This window comes from Mus musculus, chromosome 14, assembly GCF_000001635.26.
Source record: "Mus musculus strain C57BL/6J chromosome 14, GRCm38.p6 C57BL/6J".
Taxonomy (NCBI): Eukaryota; Metazoa; Chordata; class Mammalia; order Rodentia; family Muridae; genus Mus; species Mus musculus.
In genome coordinates, this window is record NC_000080.6 from 53,479,863 (window position 1) to 53,506,588 (window position 26,726).

A 26,726-nucleotide genomic window follows, 5' to 3' on the forward strand; every position below is an offset into this window, starting at 1 on the left:
TAAAGAGGGGTATATGGAAGGGTTTAGAATGAAGAAAGGTGTTAATATTAAGGTTCTCTGGAGAAAAATCAATCCCACAATTTTGGGCCAAATTTAAAGCAAGCTTTATTATGTACTAAATACTGATATGTCCTCATTTTTAATATATGAGTAGTATTCCATTGTGTAAATGAACCACATTTTCTGTATCCATTCTTTAGTTGAGGGACATCTAGTTGTTTCCAGCTTCTGGTTATTACAAATAATGCTGCTATGAACAGAGTGGAGCACATGTCCTTGTGATATAGTAGTGTCTTTTGGATATATGCCCAAAGGATAATACAGCCTGTCTGGTGTACCACGTGAAGGGGTGTTGTATTTTGTCGAAGGCCTTTTCAGCATTTAGTAAGATGATCATGTGATTTTTTTTCTTTGAGTTTGTTCATATAGTGGATTACAATGATAGATTTTCATACATTGAACCATCCCTGCATCCCTGAGATGAAGCCTTCATGATCATGGTGAATGACGGTTTTGATGTGTTCTTGGATTTGGTTTGCAAGAGTTTTATTAGTTTTGCATCGATATTCATAAGCACTTAACTACAAATGCCTGCAAAAGCCTACTACAAAACTGGAAAATCTTGATGAAATGGATGATTTTCTAGACAGAAGTTAAATCAAGACAAAGTTAAATCAAGATCAGGTAAACCATTTAAACAGTTTCGTAATCCCTAAGGAAATCGAAGCAATCATTAAAAAACCTCCCAACCAAAAAATGCTCAGGGCCAGATGATTGGTTTTAGTGCAGAATTCTACCAGACCTTCAAAGAAGAGTTAATACCAATACTCCTCAACCTATCCACAAAATTGAAACAGGGGGAACACTGCCTAATTCATTCACAGTTACACTGATACATAAACCACACAAACACCCAACATAGAAAGAAAACTTCATACCAATTTCACTTCTGATTTTGTTAATTTGGTCTCTGTGGCCTTTAGTTAGTTTGGCTAAGGGTTTATATATCTAGTTAATTTTCTCAAAGAACCAGTTCTTGGTTTTTTGATTCTTTGTATTGGTCTTTGTTTCCAATTGATTGGTTTCAGCCTTTGATGATTTCCTGCTGTCTACTCCTCTTGGGTGTGTTTGCTTCTTTTTGTTCTAGAGCTTTCAGGTGTGTTAAGTTGCTAGTGTTGGGTCGTCCCAATTTCTTTATGAAGGCACTATGTGCTATGACTGTTTCTCTTAGCACTGCTTTCATTGTGTCCCATAAGTCTGGGTATGCTGCGCTTTCATTTTCATTGAATTCTAGAAAGTCTTTAATTTCTTTATTTCTTTTCTGACCAAGTTATTATCGAGTAGAGAGTCATTCAGTTTCCATCAGTATGTGGGCTTTCTGTTGTCTTGTTGTTATCGAATATCAGCCTTAGTCTGTTCTTATCTGAGAGAATGCATGGGATTAATTCAATCTACTTGTTTCTGTTGAGGCTTGTTTTGTGTCCTATTAAATGGTCAGTTTTGGAGAAGGTTCTATGACATGCTGAGAAGAAGGTATATTCTTTCACTTTAGGAGGAAATGTTTTATAGATTCTGTTAAATCCATTTTGTTCATGATTTCTGTTTCTTTCACTGTGTCTCCATTTAATTTCTGTTTCCATGACTTAGCCATTGGTGAAGGTGGGGTGTTGAAGTCCTCCAATACTATTGTGTAATGTTCAATGTGTGTTTTGAGCTTTAGTAACGTTTGCTTTATGAATGTGGGTGCCCTAGCATTTGGGGCATTGATTTTTCAGAATTGAAACTTCATCTTGGTGAATTTTTCCTTTGATAAGCATGAAGTATCCTTTTTTTTTTAATGAAGTATCCTTACCCATCTCTTTTGATAAATTTTGGTTGGAAGTCTGTTTTATTGGATATTAGAATGGCTACAACCACTTGTTTCTTGGGAATATTTGTTTGGAAAACTTTTTTTCAGCCTTTTATTCTGAGGTAGTATCTGTCCTTGTCACTAACGTGTGTTTCTTGTATGCAGCAAAATGCTTGATCCTGTTTATGTATCCAGTCTGCTAGTCTATGTCTTTTTTATTGGGAAATTGTTTCCATTGATATTGAGAGATATTAAAGACCAATGATTGTTACTTCCTGTTATTTTTATTGTTGGAGGTAGTATTGTATGTGTGTGTGATTCTTTTCTTTTAGATTTGTTGTGAGATTATTAATTTATTTTTTGTGTTTTCTTGAGTGTAGCTACCCCCTCGTGTCGGTCTTTTCCTTCTATGATCCTCTGTAGGGCTGGATTAGTAGAAAGATAATGTTTAAATTTTATCTCTTTCCTGGGATGTCCATTTCTAGGGTTGCCTCCATTTGTGATTTCTTTTTTGTTTCTATTTCCATATTTAAGTCTTGGACAATTTTGTTCAATTTCTTCACCTGCCTGATTGTATTTTCCTGTATTTCTTTAAGGGAGTTATTTATATCCTCCTTAAAGGCCTCTATCATCTTCATGAGATGGGATTTTAGATCAGAATCATCTTGTCTTTCAGGTGTGTTAGACTATCCAGGGCTTGCTGTGGTAGCAGAACTAGGTTCTGATGGTGCCAAATTACATTGGCATCGGTTCCTTGATTTGTGCTTGCCTTTCACCATCTGGTTATTTCTAATGTTAACTGGATCCAGCCTCCTTGGAGGCCTCCTGGGACACAGACAATGCATTGTCTTGTTGCGGGGGGCGGGGGGGGGGGGTGCTCCTATGTCCCTGGTTGGAGCAGACCTCCTGTTTCCCTGGTTAGAGCAGTTCTCTTCTGTCCCTGGTGAGGGCAGACTTCCTGTGTCCCTGGTTAGGGTGGACCTCCTGGGAGAGAGGCAGGCTTTGGGGTCCAGGGGCAGGATCTGCTACAGTTGCAGATGGAGGTACAGACAGGAAGGTTTATGGGCCTCAGGCAGAGTGGGATAGAACTTATGTTTCCTGGGTTCTATGTGTGTGGGTGTCCCAGCTGATGCTGGTATTACAGTTGGGGTCTCACTTTTGTCCTTTGTTATGGTAAACCTCCAGAGAGTCAGGCAGGCTGTGTCCCTGGTTACAGCAGACTTCTTGGGAGATAGGCAGGCTGTGGGGTGTGGAAGAGGGATAATCACACTGATTTGCCCTGGGTAGAGGTGCAGACTGGATGAATGATGTGGCTTGGGACAATGTCTGCTGAGCTCTGTGTGTGTGTGTGGGGGGGTGGTGGTGTCCCAGCTTGTGTGGGTTCTAGGGCAGGGTTATCACCTGTGTGTGCTATGGCAGACCTCCTGGAGCACAGGCAAGCTGTAGGGTGTGGGAGAGTTAGACATGCTGACCTGCCCCAGGTGGAGGTGCAGCCTTGAAGCTCTTTCTCTCTTTTTAAGAAGCCTGCTAAGTTCAATTACTGCTGCCTGTTTATGGATGGATATGGGATCATCACTGGAGCAGGAAAAACCTATCAGGTGCTACCCCATAAAGAAAACTCATTCTTTCTCCTACCTTTAATAGCTATCAACTGTCAACAGTTCCTTAGTTAGTGGCAGGAGTCATGTGTCTTTCCCATTCATGGTGGAATGCTGGCTTGATGTTGTGCAGGCCTTGTGTGGGCAAGCACATTTGCTGTGAGTTCATGGGTACATCAGTTCTGTCAAGCCCAGAAGCCACTGTTTTATAGTCTTTTCACCCCCTCCTTCCAATATGGGCCCTATGGCTGGGCATTCCGGAGACAGTTTTTTCTCTGTATTTTGTCCAATTTTGAGGTTTCTTCATCAATGGTCCTCCGTTGCATAAAGAATCTTCTTTAGTGAGGTGTGCACATTTGTTTACATGTATACACCTACATACCAGGCTGTGATTCCCCATATGAGGGAGACTTTTTTTTAAGCTTCTGAGAGTGTGTAACATCTCTTAATATTATACATTATAAGTCCATCCATTTTCCTGCTTATTGGTGAGATTCATGTTAAAAATGCAATTTGTTACTGTGTTCATTTATTAAAATAGTGGGCTTATCTGTAGGGTCTATCATCTCCTAGCTACAGATGTTTGATCAAATTTATAATATGTATGCTGTATATATTCAGGCAAGGGTCACCACATTCTGAAATGTTTAAATCTGTTTTTCTTTATTGAGAAGCATGCTGTCTATGGAGAAAGGCAGTAGTGTTTCACTGAAGCACTGTCATTGGTGTCCAGCTGAAATCTCTGTGATGTTTCTACTGCCTCCTTTGCTGTGTTCATGTGTTAAAGTATGATAAAGCCTCATGCAACAGGATTGTCTATTACTGAACTGAGAAAAAATTCCTCTTGTAGCAATCGTGCTCGATAGATTCAGGAGGACTGGCTCTTCTTTCATCCGTTGCTCTCCCAGGTCTGCTTGAACTTGAGTAAAATGCACAGGGCTAAAAAGTCAGCATTATACTTTGGAAACCAAGCTTGGCAATGCTATGCAGGTGGGAAGACATTTCTTCCTGCTAAGTGAAATTGCATCTCCTTCTGTGTCCCTCGCTGCACTGTAGAAATATTATGAGGAGTGGGAATGAATGTTGATGGAGAAAAATCTGTCATTTAAGGACAATCACAGAGTAGTTTTCTCTGCTCTATTTACAATACCTCCCAAAGTCATATTATAACATTGCAATATAGTGATTTCCAAGTAAGAAATTTGTTAGGCCAAAATATCTATGGATCTCCATGAAATATGGTATGTTAGTTGAGATCTCCACCACAGAAGAGTATTATGAACGTTGTTTTATGAATCAACTTCACTTCAATTTCAAATGTGTCTCCCAACCCTTTGTTATTTATGGCAAGTGGCTCTTGTGGAGTGCCCAAGATGACGAGTTGTTATTCTCGACTTTTTGTATATGCATTCTCATTGGAGTTCTGCAAGGTTTTAGTGCTAGTGATTCAGTGTGATGTAGAGATTGACATTATAGAATTGGGATGGATTTTAATTTTTAGGGGCCTGTGGGGTCATCTTGATCAGCAGCTTACAGAGAAGTGTATCATATATGGCATTAGGATTTCTATATGTCAACAAAAAATGTTGATACTAAAATTGTCTGAATTATAATCTCACACAATTCCAAAAACTCAGAAATAAGGGAATATTGAGATAAAGAGTAAAAGAAAAAGCAAAAAAGTCCCTCAAAGGTAAAGCAAGTATCAAGGTTGCTTTTGCTTCAAGTTACTCTGAAATAATTACACTAAATATAAGCAGCAAAACATTCCAATCAAAAGAACTGCAAAGTGAGTCTCATGAGTACACATCATTCTTTTAAAAAAATATTTTTTAACTGATTAAAAACAGACTGAAAAATGAAAATGAAAGTATGGAAAAAGTTATATGCCATGCTGATACCCAGCATAAGAAAATAATAACCTGAATATTAACCTGAACTAATATCTGACAACTTTCTCTTTCATGTAACTTATTCCACATATTTAATTCAATAATTGGGAAAAAAGGGAGAATCCCTTTTCTTCATGGGTGTTGGTTCTAAGAAGTTACCCACCAGATAATTCCACACCATGCATATACAGGCCACACTAGGTGGACTCACTCGGGATTGATTTAAAACAAGCAAACAAGCAAGCCAGCGAACACACACACACACACACACACACACACACACACACACACACACACACACACAGTTGGAAGGGAGAAGTTGAGACGTATGTGAAGCATTGGATGACAGGGGATGGTAATAGGTGGGATGCAAACACATGATATGAATGAATAGATATTAAATAAAATATCTAATTAAAAATGAGGAAAAGTTTGAGAATGATGCAGCATGCGTTTCACGGTAGATGCTCATTGATGGCCTGAACTTTTCCTTCTCTGCTGAGACTTTGCACTTCTCCCCCTGTATATGTGTGAGCTACATCTAAAGCATTTCCACAGGCCGAGCTTTACCTCCACTTAGTTCAAAATAGCTTCTAACTCCCCTTTCATTTCTATCCTTATCTGTGTGTTACTTACGAAAAATATGTTATCTAATTTCAAAATACTTGGTGGTATTTTGACATTTGTTGAGTGAGTGAACGCTACATACTTTTGTGGTCAGTAAACACATGTCATGTAACTTCAGTCCTTAAGGTTCACTGGTGTATTTTGAACTGTCTGAGTGTATGGTATGTCTATGAGAACATTGTTTGTACACTGGTAAACGTACCCTGCATTGACAAGTGGAATGGTCAGTACAGGTGTCAGTTTGGTCTAATTGGTTGCTCTGTCTAGTGCCAGTTCTTACTGTGTCTTATTAGCTACTTCGAAGGGAGTGTTAATGGCCTCACTACTCCAATCATAGATTAATCTTATTCCAATTCTCTCAACGTTTGCTTATGATTCTCTTATTAAGTGTATAGATGGAGAATATCACTTCTTCTTGAGCAAGGTCCATTTACTCAATGTAAAATGACTCCTTTATCTCACAGAACTACTCATTTTGACTTTTGTTCCCCCCAGAAGATCTTAAAGCTGAAGTGGTTAGAAAATAACTTCTCTTTCAGAAGAATGGCATGGCTATTGGCCACAATCAATTCTACCTTCATTAGACTGCCCAACTTCTACCCACTTAAAACTGCTGAATATTTGTGTGTAAATTTAGTTGCTCCCATGGCTTCTGTTTCTCTGGGCTGTGCTTCAATGGTGCTCCCCCAAGGAGTCCATGGTAAATCTTCTTTTACTCTTTACTTCAGCCTTAAACTTTTCAAGGAGTGTGTGTGTTTGTATGGGTGTGCACGTGTGTATGTGTGTGTGTAAGTACCTTCATCAGTCATCCTACCTTCATCTGCAGATGCTCTAGTCTATTGTTTGATGGCCAATCAACCCAGACTATCCAGACCAAATGACATTTTGCTGTCTTTTCTTGGTAATTTATTGTCACTACTGCTTTTCTAAAGTCACTAAATATTTAAAATTCTAATTAAAATGGATAAGTTTGCTTCATTTTTTAAAAAAGGCAAGGATTCACATTTTAGACTATTATTCTATGTCTGTATTTCTCTCCCCCCACCCCTCCATCTTACCAAAGTAACTTTCCTGTGTTCTACCAGAACTTCCCTTGATATGATGCTCACTGCCAGCAAAGGCTTCTAAAGGCCAGCCCAGGGAGAGTCACTGAGTGTGTCTGCATAAGTAACAGCTATGACAGGGGCACACACAGTGAGAGGGCATTGCATCTGAATTGTAAGAGCATATGTGGAGTTCATTCTATAAGAAAGAATATGCAGGCCAACACCATTAATGACCTAGTTGGTCTGAGTTAAATGAGGGGTGGGGGTAGAGAGGTGAGAAAGAAGTGGGGAAGAGAGGGAGAGAGAATTAGAGTTGAGAAGCCTTGCAAGACTCTATTGGCCCATTGGCCCTGGTGACACACACACACACACACACACAGAGAGAGAGAGAGAGAGAGAGAGAGAGAGAGAGAGAGAGAGAGAGAGAGAGAGATATGGAGAGGAAATCTCAGATCGAATAGCCATCTGGCCAGAAGGATAGGACTGAATTTCAAATTGATTTCTTTTGTTCTGGTTCTTTATAAAAACACTGATGAGAAAATGATGGTAAAGGCATTATTTTCTGGCTTCCCAGATTGAAATGAACACACTTTTAAATTATTTTACTATGCCTTCAATAGCGAAATTGCTGGGCCATTTCTTAAGCTTCAGAACAAACTTTAAAGACTCAATCTCTGGGTTTTGACTATATGACAGGCTGCAGTTCTGTTTGCAGCTTGCAATTTCCTGCTTTTATACCCAAGTGGCGACAGGACCAAAATTTAATGTTTTATCATATAATAATTTTCTAAAAAAAAAACAGCACATTTTTAAATTAGGTTAGAATTCGACACAACACAGATTAGTCTAGAAAGATGAAGTGAGCTCTAGATAGAAAGAACACACTAATTTGTTTCAGAGTCTTCGTTCTCCACTGGCCGCCAGAGGGCGACATTGCACAGACTAGCTGCCTCCATGCACTTGGTCCCCACCCTCAACTCAGTCCCTCCCTGAACCAGTTCTGAGTTCTTAGATGATCTGACAGCTGAAGACAACCAGAGGCCAGAAAGTTCCCAGGGCCAGGACCACTTCTGCAGGGTTTTTTTTCTTTTTCTTTAGAATTTTACCTACAACAGGAAGGTGTCTAGTAAACCTTATGCCAACTGTCTCCAAGAACTGGGAACAGCAGCCTCTTTCCTGCACGAGCCAGGTTTTTCCAGAAAGGCACCAGAGCTGTTTCCAGTGTGCAGCCATGCTCCTGGTTCTCATCTCGTTCCTCGGGATACATTTCTTCCTGGGTGAGTCAAATATCCTGACAGTAGTAGATGCACACAATTCACTCTTTCTCTTACTTAATTTTAGTAAGAATAGTTTTCATCATGAAGCCTGCATCACAATCACGAATTTATCATTGATTCTGCAGATGTCCAAACACAGACAGTTTCCCAGTCTGATGCCCATGTCACTGTCTTCGAAGGAGACTCGGTGGAGCTGAGATGCAACTATTCCTATGGTGGATCCATTTACCTCTCCTGGTACATCCAGCACCATGGCCATGGCCTCCAGTTTCTCCTCAAGTACTATTCGGGAAACCCAGTGGTTCAAGGAGTGAACGGCTTCGAGGCTGAGTTCAGCAAGAGCGACTCTTCCTTCCACCTTCGGAAAGCCTCTGTGCACTGGAGCGACTCGGCTGTGTACTTCTGTGCTGTGAGCGCACAGTGTGTGGGGCTGCAGGGGGAGCTGAGCACAAACCTGTAAGATGCTGAGGAGGAAACCACAGCTGAGTGACTCTCAGTCATTCATGCTTGTCATCCATGGAAGGAACCCAAATAAACTCACTGGTTCTCCAAGTCGGCATTATTTTGCTCTATCCTTGGAATCCTAGGTGGAATGTATAGACATTTGGCCATGGCTTCCAGGAAAAGTGACATAGCAGGATTAAAAAGCATAAAGTGGTCCTTGAGACACAATCTCCTTCCTAATGTTTGTTTTGTAGACTGCATTTTCTACTGACTATGTCCATGAGATTTAAGACACAACTCAGTTCTTATATAACCAGTAACTGCGGTGGGGGCTTACACAGTGTGCACTAGAGGGAGAAGAGGCTACCTTCAGCTCCAGACTGAAGGTCAGTGCTGAGGAAGGATACTTACTGCTTGCACGCAACACCTCCAGGACCTCAGAAGCACTCTCCATCTGTGATCGTTAGTTGAGATCACTTGCGTCAGTGTAGAATCATCCAGACGAGAATCTCAGTAAGTAGTTATCTGGATCCGAGTGTCTTGTGAGCATGTCTGCTGCAGAGTACATTAATCACTGTGGGAAGACTCAGCCTGCACATGGGAAGCACCGTGCCCAGAGTTTGGGTCCTGAACACTGCATGAAATGGGGAAGAGTTAGTGGAGCATGACAAGCAAGCATTCTGTGCTCTTTGTTCCTGAAGATGGATGCGGTGTGACATGTTGGCCAAGGCCTCTGCTGCTGTGAAATGCACACAGTCTGTGCTATGATGGACGATAGCCTGGAACAGTGAGGTTAAAGAAGTCTTCTTCCTTCTAAGCTACTTATGTCAAGCTGTTTTGTCACAGCAATGGATAGGGAAGTAGGATGCTCTCCTTACTCCAGCAGACATGAGAGCACAGAGTAAAGACACAGAGGGGAGAAAAGAGACCGGGGTCTGACCTCAGCAGATCAGATGATTCCAAACAGCAAAGAGCAGAAACTCTTTTGCAGGAAATGGGCATCTTCAAAGAAGAAGGGGGACTATTTAGATTTTTTTTTTAGAGAAGACTGGGATAAGGAGTCTTGTGCCATTTCAAGGGGATATATACAAGTCTGCCATCTCTCATTCCTAGTATTTTCTGCTCATTTGAGACTGACTATAAATAGGCTATTTTACCAAAACCATTTCCTTTCTGAGACTCACTGATAATGTATGGAGCAAGGACAGCTGTAGCCTCATGAGGATTCTGTTTGTACAACTGAGGTACACTGTCATTTGTGAGCAGGGCAGTATTAGTTATTCCTCTGCAGGAAATCGATGGTAGAGCGACACTTTGCATCTTTTATTTTGACTAAGATACCTGGCGGTTATTGGATGGTATAGCTGTCATTCTGAATAGTAGTTGTCATGGGCTTATTTTCACCTTGTCCATTGTCTTACCTGGGAACACCATCCCGTGCCATTTCTTTCTTTCTTTTTTTTTTTAAAGATTTATTTATTTACATGTAAGTACACTGTAGCTGTCTTCAAACACTCCAGAAGAGGGTGTCAGATCTCGTTACGGATGGTTGTGAGCCACCATGTGGTTGCTGGGATTTGAACTCCAGACCTTCGGAAGAGCAGTCTAGAAGAGCAGTCGGGTGCTCTTACCCACTGAGCCATCTCACCAGCCCTCCCGTGCCATTTCTAAGTTTCTTATGCAGCCAGTTTTGTACCTGTGGTAGTCCACTGGAAAAATGACACAAGCATGGAATGTATTTATGAACACAAATGAGAAGGTGGACAACCACAAAGATTTAGACAGTTATAGTTGTTATTTGAACAAATTATAGCACCCTTTAGGTATATGTATCTAAGTGAGTATAGTTTTACTCAATATAAAGTTTTAACCAACTTTAAAACCAATAAAATTGTCATGGTTCTTGGTTTTTCTCCTCAGTGTTATGCCCTTTCATTCTCCAACAACAAAACTTGTAAACTTTATTTTTCAAGTTTGTGTTTTGCATTTCTAATATATGTGTGTGTGTGTGTGTGTGTGTGTGTGTGTGTGTGTGTGTGTGTGTTTGTTAACAGTGTGTAGGTCTGAGTTTTAAAAATATATGCCAATAATAAAACATTGTAAGCATGATCGTAAAGCTTGTTGTTTTCACTAAAATAATTTGGAGTCATGGACAATTTGCCATAATCCATTTCAATGTTTTTCACAGCTGTGCATCATCTCACTTTAGGAATACATGACAGTCACTGAGATGGTCACTAGGGCACATGGTGATGGCAGAAGTAGTGGCAGTCTAAGCCAGAAGTCTGATTCACAACGGTCAACAGGCCACCACCAGCCATGTTCCCAAGGTGGTGCTGCAGCCCTCTGCACAGTTCAGTCTGAGAATATAGGTCAGCAGTCCTCTGAGGTTAGTAAATTGCCCGTGGGTGGGTGGGTGTGGAGGGGTGGGTGGGTGTGTCTATCCAACACATACACATTTCCTGTTTTGTTCTGAGCTCATATTCATCTTTTTACTACGACATAACCTTTTCTATCTCAAAATATTTGTATTCACACACTCCAGTGGCTCAGAAAATGAACCTTTGTCCTGAACTGGGTATTCTACTCTTCCTAATGCTTGGTAAGTGGAACGACACATTCTGTCTTGTTTCATGATATTGATGTAAATTTTAACAAGTTTCTCTTATGAGACATAATACAGATAATCACTGCACTGAATCGCTATTAATTTCTTTTTTTTTTTTTATTTTTAGGAGAAAGCAATGGAGACTCAGTGACTCAGACAGAAGGCCCAGTGACACTGTCTGAAGGGACTTCTCTGACTGTGAACTGTTCCTATGAAACCAAACAGTACCCAACCCTGTTCTGGTATGTGCAGTATCCCGGAGAAGGTCCACAGCTCCTCTTTAAAGTCCCAAAGGCCAACGAGAAGGGAAGCAACAGAGGTTTTGAAGCTACATACAATAAAGAAGCCACCTCCTTCCACTTGCAGAAAGCCTCAGTGCAAGAGTCAGACTCGGCTGTGTACTACTGTGCTCTGAGTGACACAGTGGCACAAACCACAGGGGGAGCTGAGCACAAACTGAGAAGCAGGGGGCTGGCTGCTGAGTGTGTCTGAGATCACTCATTTAGGGACCACGAGCAGGTCTGCTCTTGTTGATACCACACATAAAAGCATCCAAATTAACATTAAGAAGGTATTAGGAGAACAGGAAGGAAGCATGCCACACTCTAGGCTTAATCCGAGAGAATGAAGGCAGTCACACATCACAGTGATTTCTTTTTGGCTTTTGTTTTATGAGATGGAATTTTATGTAGCCCAGGCTGGCCTTGAATAATGTATGGACCTGAGGTTGGCTTTGAACACTTCTTCCTGCCTAAATCTACAGTGGGCTGGAGTCACATGCATGAACCACCATACTAGGCTGAATTTGTGATTTCTTAAATAAAAAATCTTTTTTTGAATGAAACTATGTGTTCGCGAAGTTATCATGTGAACATCATAATACAGCAAGACATGTATTATGAGGTTGCATGAGTTCCATGTTTTCCTGGCAACGTGCAGTAAGAAAGGGGTCTTTCTTTTTTTCCCTTTTCAAGATCTGATAATTTATTGGTTGCTTATAAAGATTTTTATGTTTGACTGAATTTAAAAGTAGAAGCCTTTGGTGGAGACAGTCCACGTCTTGTGAAAATATATTCCTGCCATTTTTATTTGGCTTCTTTCATTCTAGCATATTCTGCAGCATCTTCCTTATGTTTCTAGTGTGTTCCTTTTTTTTTTTTCAGTGAAATCTTTCAGCAATTGTGATTCACATGGAGTAAAAACATGCTGAATGTTGGATGCTTTGGCCCTGGGGGAAAAAGTGAATTAAGATAAAGAGACTCAATTCTGTTTATAGGTCAAGTAGAGGAAAATGAATTAAGCATTGGGAAAGCTGGAAGTGACATTGTTGGGAGAAAGAAACTTGGATTGTGGACTTAGGAGATAACAGAGGTTAAGAATTAGGTAGAGTGGCATAGACAACTATTTCAAAGAGATCCAAAGACCTTGAAGAAAACTAGGCAGCTATGCATAGATCATCACATGTTAATGGAAGATTTATTCCTTCTTTCTGTAGTATATTACCAAAAAAATGAAATGAATCATAGACCCAAAATGTAGCATCCAAGTATGAATCATTACATATCAATTACATATCAAAAATGTATTACATTTGCATGGTGGGTCCTACCTACTGTGGAAGAGTTAAAGGAAGGACTGAAGAAGCTAAAGGGGATTGCAATCCCATAGGGAGAACAACAATGTCACCTAACTCAGACATCTCAGAGCTCCCAGAGTCTAAGCCAAAAACCAAGGAGCACTCTTGGTATGGTTTGTGGCCCTGGGCACATGTGTGGCAGAGGACTGCCTTGTGTGGCCTCAATGGGAGAGAATGCACTTACTCCTGTGGAAGCTTGATGCCCCACAGAAGAGGGAAGTTGATGAAGGTGAGGTGGAGGGTGGATGGCCAGGTGAAGGAGCACCCTCTCAGAGTCAAGGGGAGAGGGAGTGAACTACTCAGGAAGGGGGGCAACTTTTGGAATGTAAATAAATCAAATAACTTAATAAAAAATTAAAAGGAAAAAATTTGGATGGTGTGTGTGTGTGTTCATGTGCATGCGTGTGAGAGTGCAATTGTCTGCAGAGGCAAGTAGAGGACATCAAATGCTCTAGAGCTGAAGTTATAGGCAACTCACAGCTGGAAACCAAACTTGGGCTCTCTGCAAGTACAGTTAGTGCTCTGAACCATTGAGCCATCTCTTCAGGCCAAGTGAAGCATGCTTAAGTAAACAGGATTGTCATGAATCCGGCAAAGATTTCTAGGTTATGACAAAAAAGGGAAAGAAACAAAGTGAAGATGAAATAGGTGATTCCTATTGGAGTGAAAAACATTAACTTTTTACTGTTTTCAGTGATAGGAATTAGATTTAGGCCTCATGAATGCTAGGTAAGTGCTCCACAGAGTTCCAGCTATGCCTCTAAAGTGTTAATGTTTTAAAGCATAACATGGATAAATAGAAAAAGAATCCCAAAGGTACAGGAAATGTTTGCTAATCATGTATCTGCTTAGTCAGCGCCAAACAGAATGCATTAGCATAACATTTAAAAATTACTCTGTGATAGCATAATGAGAAACTCAACGTGGATAAATGATTGTATGCATGCCCTGCTAATAAACATTCATGGTGGCATGTGTCTGCAATTACAACACTCAGCTTGATGAGGCAGAAGGACTGTGAATTTGAACCTAGCCTGGGCTACACATCACTATTTTAAACATAACCAAAAGCACAAGGAAAAATAACAAACACAAACATTGTTTAGAGTAATGTAACTTCACACAACAAAATAGACAATATGAAATGAATATGAAATAGCGATATTGGCATAGATGTAGTCTTCACACATTGCAGGTAGCAATGTAAAATGCTGTGGTCAATAGTAGCTCTACTCCCACTTATATTCTGAATAGAATTGAAAACATGACCACACATAAAGCTGAACCAAATGTTCAGGCTAGAATGTTCATGGTAACCCCAAAGTAGAATAGTTTAATGCCTATCACTAGTCACTAGTCGAATGCGAAGACATCATATCATATACGTTCAATGGGATATTGTGTAGCAATAAAGTGGACAGCATACAGATACATAATAAAACATGATGTCCCCTAAAATCTAACAATGAGTGAAGATGCTGTGATGATTCTTCTTGGTTGGTTATCAGCTTGGCTATTAGTCTAGAATTAGAGAGTCCAGATATCAGGGAAATGAGTGTGATGGCCAGTGATGATGGGATGGTTATACAAATGTATGAACAAAATATCAATTATTGATATATAAATGCATATACAAAATATCCATTTTAAATGACCCAAATTATACAGCATATAAAGAATACAGCTGGCCGTGGTGGCTCACCCTTTAATCCCAGGACTTGGGAGGCAGAGACAGGTGGATTTCTGAGTTCGAGGCCGCCTGGTCTACAGAGTAGTGAGTTCCAGGACAGCCTGGGCTATACAGAGAAACCCTGTCTCGAAAAACAAAAAAAAAAAAAAAAAAAAAAAGACCTCAGAAGATCTATTTAAGAAGTAAAGCTCTAGAAAAATGAAAAATCATATTATATAAATATAGCAATATAAACAAACAAGCAAAAGAAAATATAGTGGGTTAACTTTTTAATTTGATCCAGAGTCTGTCTCCTTTTCACAAAGATTTATCCTTCTGTCTCATTAGAGTATCTGGTGGGCCCTAAAGACTTCAAGTCCTGCACACTGGATTTCCTGCATCTCTACTTGATAAAGGACACTTTCTTTTTTAAAAAGCAGCCATATCAATTCTCTTTTTAAAAAAAAAATAATGAATCTTAACTATCAAAACAAACCAATAACAAAACAACCTTTCCCCTACCCAATCATTTCCTAGTTGACTCATGAGAAACCCAAAAGTTTTACTAACTTAATCATTTACTAACTTAAGTTCTAAGTCTTACTGCAAGCTCTGAGAAAATGTACTTAGAGAATCACTTCACACTTTCTTTGAAAATCATCCCTTTGAATATGTTTATAATTTCCAATTTTTTTGTTCAAATCTACTTCAGTGAAGTATTCTCTAAGTACCACATATAGAAGGTTAACTCTTGGTATGTCATTCAGACTAGTTTATCTGCATGGATACGCAATCTCTCTCTCTCTCTCTCTCTCTCTCTCTCTCTCTCTCTCTCTCTCTCTCTCTCTCTCTCTCTCTCTCTCTCTCTCTCTTTCTCTCCAGGCTGAAATTCCAAGATCAAAATATTGACTGTAGTTTTCTCCGAGGCCTCCCGCTTGACTTGTATTTAGATGACCCCTTCCCCCTAAGTCCTCACATGCTTTTCCTTTGAGGATGTTCATCTATTCTTATATGAACATCAGCCTCATTTAGTCAGAGTTGGCCTCATTTTGCCTTGATAATTTTTAAAGTTCCCGTCTTTATATACAGTCACATTCTGAGGTTCTTAGTGCCTTAGCTTTAATGTAAACATTTTGGAGAGAGTGCAATTCAGGCCAGACCTGACATTAGATAAATACTAAATGCATGACCTGGTGCCCTTGGGGCTTCTGGTGACACAGACATCATATATACCCTGGATGATGCTTCTCCACCTTCTCCTAAATGCATTTCTAGAGGAACAAGAAACATTCAGTCACAAACAACCATCAGAAATCATGATTCAAACCATAAAGAATGGAGCTAAATGGACCAGTGACAGAAATTAAACGTGTTTGTTTATTCAGTGCAAGTGCTTTTTCCTCTGTGAAAAGTAGATAAGGATTTGGGATTCTCTTAACTTTAGTTTTATTCTTTGTGTAGCTAATTCTTCATTTTTATTAATATTTTATCTTTGCTCATTGTCCCATTTTCTAATTATCTTCCTGTCTGAACATAAATTCTGCTTTGTTTTAGCTTTATCATCTTCCTCACCCTCCTCCAGATCTCATCTTCTTAGGAACAATTTTAGTTGAGTAATTTGCACTTCTCCTTTACCACCACAGTTAGGAAGCCTCTGAGAATTTTATTGGTGGTTGTGGTGGGGTAGGACATGTGGGAGAGGGCTGTGGTCCCTTTCTTATACAACCCAGGACCATCTGCCCAAGAGTGGTACTTCTCACAAGTTGTTGGGACCTTCCACACCAATCATTAATCAAGCAAACATCCCATAGACATGCCCACAGGCTAATCTGATGGAGGCAAATCCTCAGTTGAGATTCTCTGGTCCCAGATGATGCTAGCTTGTTTTAAATCGACAGAAACTACCTAGTAAATTTTGCACCTTGACAACTTGACACACAAATGCATCCCTATTACATGGTAAACTTTCTTATCATCCTCCCAACATCTGATGTTAATATAAGAATTTAAATTTTTTAAAGTCCCACAGTCTTTTTAAAAATTAAACATTTTAAAAGTTCAGTCTTTTCAAAAAAAAATCCAACCTGGGCTGAAGCTCAGATGTTAAAAGCTAAGGCTCACAGAAGAAGATAAAATATCAAAAGTCTTTTTAGAAGCCTGAAGTTTCTCAGTTGTCCTTCTTATTCTAACAGAGAAGAATCAGACACAGTTGCAATTAGATAAATGCAAAAACAAAACCCAACAGTGCAAAGAGCTCAGGGTTTCAGGGTCTGGAACTCACTTGTAGTTTTTTGGGCTCCACGGGGCTTGGGCAGTTCTACCATCTGCAGCATAAGCAGGTAATCTCATGGGTTCAGTCTGGCTACAATCTATACCTGCCAGTGTTCTTGGTCATTTCATGGTCCTGGGATCTTCGATGTCATGGTTTCCACTAAAATTGAGATTACACCTTTACCAATAACCTCGATTCAGGCAGATTCTGATCCTGCTACCAAGCATTAAGCCCAAATAGTATTTTTATGTCCCTTCACATTTTCAAAATCAGTTCCATGTGGGAAACACACAACTGCCAAGTTCTGCTGTAGTTTTATATACAGAATCCATGTCATGACCTTGAGAAAACGTGGGGCAGTTCTCCTGGGGAAATAAAGGGAGTGGGAGAACCCGAATTCCAACAGAGTTCTGGTGCTATGGATGGGCAGGCTGGGGGATTGCCATGCTCTCTCCATGTGTCCCCAGGTGGGCATCTGGCTGTGGAAAGCCATGGAACCCCAGTCTGTGGGAGATGGAGAGGGAGCATTCCGAGGTCTCTGGGACTCATGGAGGCCAGAGATGACAGGCGCTCAGTCTCAGACATCCGAGATATCTCTGTATATCTCAGAAGAGCTGAGAATTAAGTGGGGGCTCTGGGGGCAGCGGGCAGGGGTAGAGGGGGTGCTTGGTGGTTCCCACGTGGGAGAGAGTCCTTGATCCAGTGGTGGCAGTTGGAAATGCTGGAAGGCCTTCCCAAAGGATATTAGACGTGTCTCTTTAGGGAAGGCCCATTCCATCGTTCAAGCACAGGGTTCTTGATGAGCAGAGACAGGCCATGGTTTTAGAGCTTTATTGCAGAAAGGCAGAGAAAAAGAGAAAAGGTAGAGAAAGCAAGATCAGCCATTGCCACATTTGGGGGGTGGGAGAAGGAGAGCTAGAGATGAGAATAAAAGAGGTGAGAGCTTAAGAGAGAGAGGAGGGGCCAAGCAGCCCTTTATATAGTGGGCTGGGCTATCTTGCAGTTGCAGGGTAGCTGTGGGGAGGAGCATACCTGGCTATTGTCAGGTAACTGTGAGGGTGGAGTCTAGCCAGAATACCAGGAGCTTGGGACATTGTCTATGAGACTAATAGTCACAGGATTATGGAGTTAGGGGTGTCAGGCTGGGAACATGTTTCTCTGGGAGCATGGATCACTGCTCTGTCCCGTGTAGAGTTTCTACTGGGTCTCTGGGATAAGTCTTGCTCGACCAGAAGACAGGCTACCTTTCACAGTCCCACAAGAAAATACTTCACAGAAGAGTTTGACTCAGCCATGCTATTTTCTTATTAAGGACAGTAGATGTTTAGCTCTATATAACTAGCATCAATTGTCCCTGCAAAGTGAAGAATGTTTCACTTCTACAGATTCTTAATTCAAATATGTAACACAAATGGTCTTTCTTCCATCTTTATTTCCCTCTGATACTTCATATGCCAGACTTTCAGTATCTGCATTTTTCAGCATCCTTATCTTCCATCCTTCAATAAGAGCCCACTAGCTTCTGAGTGGTAAATGGCTTTTCCAGACCAAGACTCCAAAACCTTTCTACAATACTCAACAAGAGCAACATAATCACTCTTCTCATAGCAACATAAAGCATCTGGTACCAATTTCTGTCCTTGCTTTCTTTCTATTATTGTGATAAACACTATGTTCAAAAGCAATTTGGGCAGAAAACTGTCTACTTAATCTTAGAGCTCACAGTTCGTCATGGAGCCAGGAACTGAAGATAGAACATTGTTTACTGGCTCACTTCTCCTGCTTTCTTATGTAAGTCAGGGTGACCTGCCTAGAGGTGGTGCCACCCACAGTGGACATCAAGCAACAGTCAGAAGAATTCTCTAGAGACACGCCTATGGGCCTGTCCAATGGAGGCATTTCCTTATTCTATGTTCTCTGTTTCCAGGTGACTCGATTTTATGCCGAGTTGACAAGCAGTAACTACTAAAAATCTCAATCAATGTGTTCAGTTATCCTTTTTTGTTGTTGTTGTTTTCACAAATAGCAGACAAGATTTAAATTTTTTATTAAAGATAATTTATATATGCTTCTTTTACTTACATAAACATGTCATACTTAATTGTAAAGTTCTAGTGTTCTTTATACCCTTGATGATTTGGTTTCCTTTTCAACCATCTTCTATTGCATTGCAAGATATCATATTTCCATTGAACATTGAAGGAAATACTTGTTCTTAAAAGGATACCCATAAGTTATATGTGTCTGTTTGTGTTATGCCTTTTACATTTCCACATAATTATTCTAAAAGATCCCATATATTTTTCACTTCCTTGGGTATTTCTTTTTTTGTTGAGTTACTATTTTTTATATCAATCTCAGTGGCTTGTTGAAAGATACTGAATACCAACTGTATATCTGATAGAGTTCAGAGTTCATCAAGTTGGCTGATAAACTATCACTGCAATGCACAAATGAGAAGCAAAAAAAATCAATATTGATAAATGATTTCTCCCTGCACAATCAACTTCCCTTTTTTACCTGCTTGCTATATGGAGTTTGAAATTTTTATGTTTTTAAGTAAAATATCTCAAATTTTGCAGACCTAGAAAGTATCTCAGTTCCACAGATGGCCAGCCTTTTTAAAGAGAGTGAAAGGAAAAAGTATGCAGATAAGAAGAAAACTAGAAAAATAAGATATATAAGGAGATATAGATATAGAAGATACTGCTGTGTGTGACCAGTAATACATGGCCAGATCAATCTCTATGCATGAATTTTTGTTTGACTTGGACTTGCACAGGTCTCATGCATTTATCACAACCATCATGGGTTCATATGTACAACTGTTCTGCTATGTTTGGATAGACTTTGTAGTCACCAACTAACTCCACTCTTATAATTTTTCCACTTTCTCTTCTGCAAAATTTCTTGAGACGTCCCATTTTTGGCTGGTCGTTGTGCAGTCTCTTATATCTGTATCTTGCTAGTTGTGGGTCTCTGTGTTCATTTTCATTGACTTCAAATAAAAGCTTCTCTTATGAGATTTGAGAAAGGCATTCACTTATAGGTATGGCAGTATGCCATTAAGCATCGATTTAATACTATATCCATTTATCAGACTAATATAGTAGGTTCTTCTTTGTTTCAGGTATAGATTTCATCTCATAGATCAAGCCTTAAATCCAATCAGAAGATGAGTGGTTATTCCCATTCTATCCATGCCTCTATTGAGTCAGTGTTCATGACTTGCCAGGGCAGTTATTATTATGACACTCAGAATTCACAGCTGGGTAAGACTGATGGTTATTCTTCTCCTCTGGTGGGGTGCATAGCATCTTCCAGTCCTATGAAAACTGACCAGTAGAGATGAAGCATCTAAGTGAGTACAAGCTTGATTTCTTCACGATCATGACTTAAATGTATGGAATCTCTGTGATAAGTTCTTACCATCAAGTGTTGTAGTGAAACTAAGAGCACTGGCAAGAGTCTGTAATGTTTGAGGAATAGGGTCTATAGGACCTCACTGGCCAACAATTCTGAAGAAGTAATCCATTATTTGCTCTGGACTTGTTAGCCTATCATGCCTAGTAGGAGTATAGTTTCCTGGTTATAGGATAACTTCATTAAAATATTTTTTATCTGTGATTGTATATTGTTTAGGAAGTTTCTAGAGACCTCCATGTGACTTTGCTGAAAACTCTTCAGGGTTGGCTATCCTTTCCTTGTGCAATAGCATAAAAGGATAAAAGGAAAGAGTAAAAGCAGTAACCAATTCTCAACTGGTTCATTGAAGTCAGTTTCCTTTTGTACAACCCCTGCAGCAGACCCAGGCAATGTTTCAATGTCCCAAGAATTACTTTTATAGTACTATGTCCAGTTTTCTGTGGAACTGCCAAACTGATTTCCAGAATGGTTGTACCAGCTTGCAATCCCACCAGCAATGGAGGAGTGTTCCTCTTTCTCCACATCCTCACCAGCATCTTCTGTCACCTGAGTTTTTGATCTTAGGCATTCTGATTGGTGTGAGGTATCTCAGGTTTGTTTTGATTTGCATTTCCCTGATGACTAAGAATTTGAACTTTTCTTTAGGTGCTTCTCAGCCATTCAGTATTCCTCAGTTGAAAATTCTTTGTTTAACTCTGTACACCAGTTTTAATAGCGTTGTTTGGTTTTCTGGAGTTTAACTTCTTGAACCCTTTGTATATATTGGATCAGATGTAGGGTTGGTAAAGATCTTTTCCCAATCTGTTGGTTGCTGTTTTGTCCTATTGGCAGTGTCCTTTGCCTTACAGAAGTTTTGCAATTTTATGAGGTCCAATTTGTGGATTCTTGATGTTAGAGCATCTGAGAACCTAGCAATACCACTCCTGGGCATATAACTAGAAGATGCTCCAACATGTAATAAAGATACATGATCCACTATGTTCATAGCAGCCTTATTTATAATAGCCAGAAGCTGGAAAGAACACAGATGTCCCTCAACAGAGAAATGGATACAGAAAATGTGGTACATTTACACAATGAAGTATTACTCAGCTATTAAAAATGATGAATTCATGATATTCTTAGGCAAATGGATGGAACTGGAAGATATCATCCTGAGTGAGGTAATTTAATCACAAAAGAACACACATGTTATGCACTCATCGATAAGTGGATATTAGCCCAGAAGTTTGGAATACCCAAGATACAATTCACAGACCACATGAAGCTCATGAAGAAGGAAGACCACAGCGTGGATACTTCGGTCCTTCTTAGAAGGGGAATCAAATTACCCATGGGAGCAGAAACTGAAGAAAAGGTCGTCCAGAGACTGTCCCACCTGGAGATCTATCCCATACAGAGTTACCAAATCCAGACACTATTTTGGATGCCAACAAGTGCTTGCTGACAGGAGCCTGATATAGCTGTCTCCTGAGAGGCTCTCACAGTGTGTGACAAATACAGAAGTGGAGGCTTACAGCCATCCATTGGACTGAGCACAGGGTCCCCAGTGGAGGAGCTAGAGAAAGTACCCAAGGTGCTGAAGGGGTTTGCAGCTGCATAGGAGGAACAACAATATGAACTAACCAGTAACCCTAGAGCTCCCTGAGACTAAACCACCAACCAAATAGTACACAAGGAGGGACTCAACGATTCAGCTGCATATGTAGCAAAGAATGACCTTGTGGGACATCAATGAGAGGAGAGGTCCTTGGCCTTGTGAAGGCTCTATGCCCCAGTGTAGGGGAATGCCAGGACAGGGAAGCGGGAGGGGGTGGGTTAGTGACCAGGGGTGGGGAGAGGATTGGGATAGGGGGTTTTCAGAGGGGAAATGAAGAAAGGCAATAAAATTTGAAATGTAAATAAAGAAAATATCTAAAAAAAGTATTCTTATATAAGGAATAAAAGTATAAGAAAATTAAAGTAGATCAAGATGGTTTTTAGGCAGAAGAAAACAATGTTGGGAATATAGAGCTGAAAGATTTTCTTTCAGTGCTTTGTGGAAAGTACACTATTGTGCAGTTTGAGAGAAAAGTGAGTGATCAAGGCAGTCAGTGCTCATGTTTAGAGGCTTGGCTCCCAGGCTAGAGGAAATACCAGCAATGACATGCCAGTCACTGCATTTAAGGATAACATCCATTTTAACACCAGAAAATAAAGCCTAGTCAAAAATAAAATTTTAATTGTAGAATATTTGTCTAGCATGCATGAAAGTCTGTATTTGATCTCCATCACAACAGAAAATAAATAAATGAACAGAGAACAAGTTTGCACAGGTTTACCTTTAACAAATGAGTAGCATGATGATTTTTGAGATTATATATTTTTCTTTTACCACTCAGCCACAAGTAAACATTTCTCAAAGCAAGTCAGATTTCTCCTTGTAATTGCTGAGTCAATTTCTTTTCTAATTTTGGAGTAGAAACAATTCAAGGACTTTTTACAAAGCAAGTCAAACATTTCTCAAAGCAAGTCAGCTTTCTCATTGCAGTCTCTGCTTCAAAATGGTTTCTAATTTTAGAGCAGAAACAGTTCAAGGACTCGTTACCCTGCCTCTTTCTCATAGAGATAGAATCTGTTCATTTTATTATAGTCATCTGTATGATGAAGACATGATTGTTTGGTTATTAATAATGCCTCAAGTGAGGTCGCTAGCAAGAGTATTCTTGAAGCACAAAGTTTGAGATAATATATGACTTTCAAATATCCAGTGCATCTCTCTTTCACATTCCTTTTAAGAAATATTTTTATCAGAATAGGGGTTCTTCAAAAGATCTAATTAAAAAAAAACACCAACAAAACAAACTAAAACTAGATATATTATGAAGCCCAGCTATAGCTCTTGGAGTTTCTCCCCAAGATTCCAAGTCAATAAACTTCAGAGAAATAGAAATAGGGGAGAAATGGTGGCATTCTTGCACAAAGGAATTATTTCCCACACAGAGCAGAATGGAGTTATATTATTGGCAGGAAAATGGCTGTAAGTGAATATTATCATATTGCCACAGACCCGCTGGGTCCCTGTGTCTGCGTGGTACGGGTCTCTCGGGCAGGTGGGCAAAGCATAGGATTAAATTGACAAACAGACACACACAGGAGAGGTGTTGAATCTGAATGTAACCTCAGGTCGAGCATCAGACTATTTTATAGTACAGAGAATATCAGAGATTGCAAATCACATCAGGCAAGGTACATTGAAGTTTTCCGGATACAAGGGAATAAGTGTGAAAGGAATTTCAGGAACCAGATAAATGTTTACAATAGAGATTAGCAGCCCTGCCTAGGATCAGCCTAGTGACAGGCAATAATTTCACACTTTAGTGTTAATAGCACCAGGGGGTTTTTACTCTTGGCAGGCCTCAAGAATAATGTGTTATCACGGACCCCTAAATTCCTAGGCCTTGCTAATTCTTATCTTGTCTGGAGAATCTCCATTTATCAGGAGAGTATATCAACTTTCTCTTGGCATAGAATGTAGCCTGTACTAAAGATTTCTATCTCAGTGAGATTCCCAGGCTCTTTCTGCAGACCAGTTGAGTTAATGGCCTCGTGTATTGCAATGCTTAATTAGTTACTGAATAGGTTAAACTCCTTGCTGTTATCTGGGATCTTGGAACACTGGGGGAGGCTTTAGCTATGTCAGAATTCAATCTTAAAAGGCACTATAATAGGGTAATACTAAATAGAGAGCACGTGGATCCATACACTAGACTAACTCAGGAGTGGAAAATTAATTTATGGGTTAGAACGCCAGACTCCAGGAGGAGAGCTTCATTGAAACTCTTTTTTCCTCATGAGCAGATTTTATGCATCCCTGCCTGACAGGCTGACTCAACCAGAGTGCGTGGCATCATATAAAATGAACGAAGTTAGTTTCAGAAAGACACACACCAATGTCACATGATTCTCTTGTTTCTGGATGCTAGGCATTGCATGTGCATCATATAATGTAGTATGTATGACATGAAAATAGAGGAAGGCTGTCTAAGAAATAAAAGGCACTAATGGAATGTGAGAGAGAAGAGAAGTTAGAGCATTGGGGGGAATAAAAAGTATAATACGTGTGTGTGTGTGTGTGTGTGTGTGTGTGTGTGTGTGTGTGTGTGTGTGTGTGTGTGTGTGTGTGAAATGGTCTTAAGTAAAATAAAACAAAAATTAAAACAAACAGTACTGTGACCACTTGTGAGTCTATGTAATTCCCACCATCTGCTGCACAAAAGATTATTTCTCTGATTAGGATTGACTGTCACACTAATCTATTGATATTGTAAACTTAGAGGGAAGTTTGACACTATATCCATTTAGCAAAAATAATAGTAGTATTTCCCCCTGCCTCCCTGGGCCCATAATCTCCACAGTCACTGGCTCCTGGCCTGTTTACAGTACCAGTCATGCATTTTCTTCTACCACAAAGTAGGCCTGAAATTTAATTAGAAAGTGGCTCACCACTCCCATAACATTCCCGCTGCTCCTGTGCCTATGGGCACATCTGTATCTTGCCGTGGTGGTCACTATTGTAGCTCTCATGGCTCACAGCAGCCTAAGACTGTTGTTGAATTTCCTCCCCTAGCAGCCTGAGTCACACTTCTGATACTATAAAATGTAGTCAGCAAGGAGGAAGTTTTCTGATTAGTCCTGGCTTGATTGCTCTCAGTCCTGTGACCAAAATATGTGCTGTCTTCAGCAATGTTGTCCTGCTATAAAGTTCTGGTGGGTAACCAAGAGCAATGGCAATAGGTAACATTATTTCAGGAGTCTCTATGACTGATCCAGATCCACACTCTAGGGGATGTGCCCCCTAGCTGGCTCTGAGTTTTTTATTTGGCATGTTATTGCTTCTGGAAGAAGTATTATACTAATTCTCTCTTTCTCTCTTTCTCTCTTTCTCTCTTTCTCTCTTTCTCTCTGCCTCTCTGTCTCTCTGTCTCTGTCTCTGCCTCTCTCTCTCTCTCTCTGTGTGTCTGTTCCTGCACATACACACACACACATACACACACACACACACACACACACACATTTCCAAACATCCTTAGTGTTAGTTGTCCCTCCATCCACCTATTCTTTCTGCCATACCCTCTTCCTCCCTACTTTACTCTCCATTGTCCAGAAAAATATTGACTGAAAATTAACCATTTTCTTGCCTCCATTCATAAGGATAAATCATAGTGACATATTGATTTCAAATATTTATCCCAGCTCATTACTCAGTGGCACCAAGTGTGTGTACCTCTTTCCAGTTTACTAATAATGACTTCGTTGTATAAAAAAAAAAATCACCCCAGTCTCTCTATATTTAATCACAGCATTCAGCAGTTAGAGAAGTGGCCACAAGATGGCAGTAGTGCAGCTGATGAAAAGCATAGCCAGCTCATTTCATTGCATGCTGAAGCAATGTGTGAGGACAGAGGCATTTGTTTTCTTATTGGCTGGTAAGATAACCCAGGAAGCTACGATAACTGTTAGAGAAAAGGGACAACCTGGAAATACAAACAGCTTGCATGGCAAGAGATTGCAAGTCTGCATTGATCCCAGGCAGGAAGAATGATGAAGACATCCCTTCACACTGTATTCCTATTCTTGTGGCTATGGATGGACTGTGAGTTGGAAGATTTGGGTCGAGAAAAAAAAATGGTGGATGTTAGACATCTATGGGCAATATATTTTATACAGTTCCTTCTAGTTGTGGACAAAGAGACTTAGCAGAGTACTGCCTGACTGCTCCTCTCCTTTCTGTTTTTCTTTCTGTGTAGGGGAGAGCCATGGAGAGAAGGTCGAGCAACATGAGTCTACACTGAGTGTTCGAGAGGGAGACAGCGCTGTCATCAACTGCACTTACACAGATACTGCTTCATCATACTTCCCTTGGTACAAGCAAGAAGCTGGAAAGAGTCTCCACTTTGTGATAGACATTCGTTCAAATGTGGACAGAAAACAGAGCCAAAGACTTATAGTTTTGTTGGATAAGAAAGCCAAACGATTCTCCCTGCACATCACAGCCACACAGCCTGAAGATTCAGCCATCTACTTCTGTGCAGCAAGCACACACTGTTTCCTAGGCACCTGCAGCCTATCCTCAAACTTGCTATGGGGGCTGGAGCCCCATCCACATCCTGTGTCTTGTAGTAAAGCATTTGTTGTGTTGTTTATTTGCAATGGAAACTATAACATACAGATATTTAAAACATAAATGAGAAAGTTTGGCTCAAAGTTTGGCTGTGTGTGTGTGTGTGTGTGTGAGAGAGAGAGAGAGAGAGAGAGAGAGAGAGAGAGAGAGAGAGAGAGAGAGAGAGAGAGAAATGGTTCATACCTTTAATCCCAGAACACAGGAGGCAGAGGCAGAGGC

At 40.2% G+C, this 26,726-nt stretch overlaps 3 gene segments (V, D, J or C) and 1 further gene; all 4 read left to right on the plus strand.

Moving 5' to 3' along the window:
* Tcra (T cell receptor alpha chain) overlaps positions 1-26,726 on the plus strand; it is a 1,796,232-nt gene that overhangs the window by 1,051,896 nt on the left and 717,610 nt on the right.
* On the plus strand, positions 8,244-8,705 carry Trav9-1 (T cell receptor alpha variable 9-1). The segment is given in 2 exon segments: positions 8,244-8,289; positions 8,415-8,705. Coding segments are annotated over 2 exon segments (337 nt in total).
* On the plus strand, positions 11,290-11,760 carry Trav6-5 (T cell receptor alpha variable 6-5). The segment is given in 2 exon segments: positions 11,290-11,335; positions 11,469-11,760. Coding segments are annotated over 2 exon segments (338 nt in total).
* On the plus strand, positions 25,928-26,424 carry Trav10 (T cell receptor alpha variable 10). The segment is given in 2 exon segments: positions 25,928-25,969; positions 26,134-26,424. Coding segments are annotated over 2 exon segments (333 nt in total).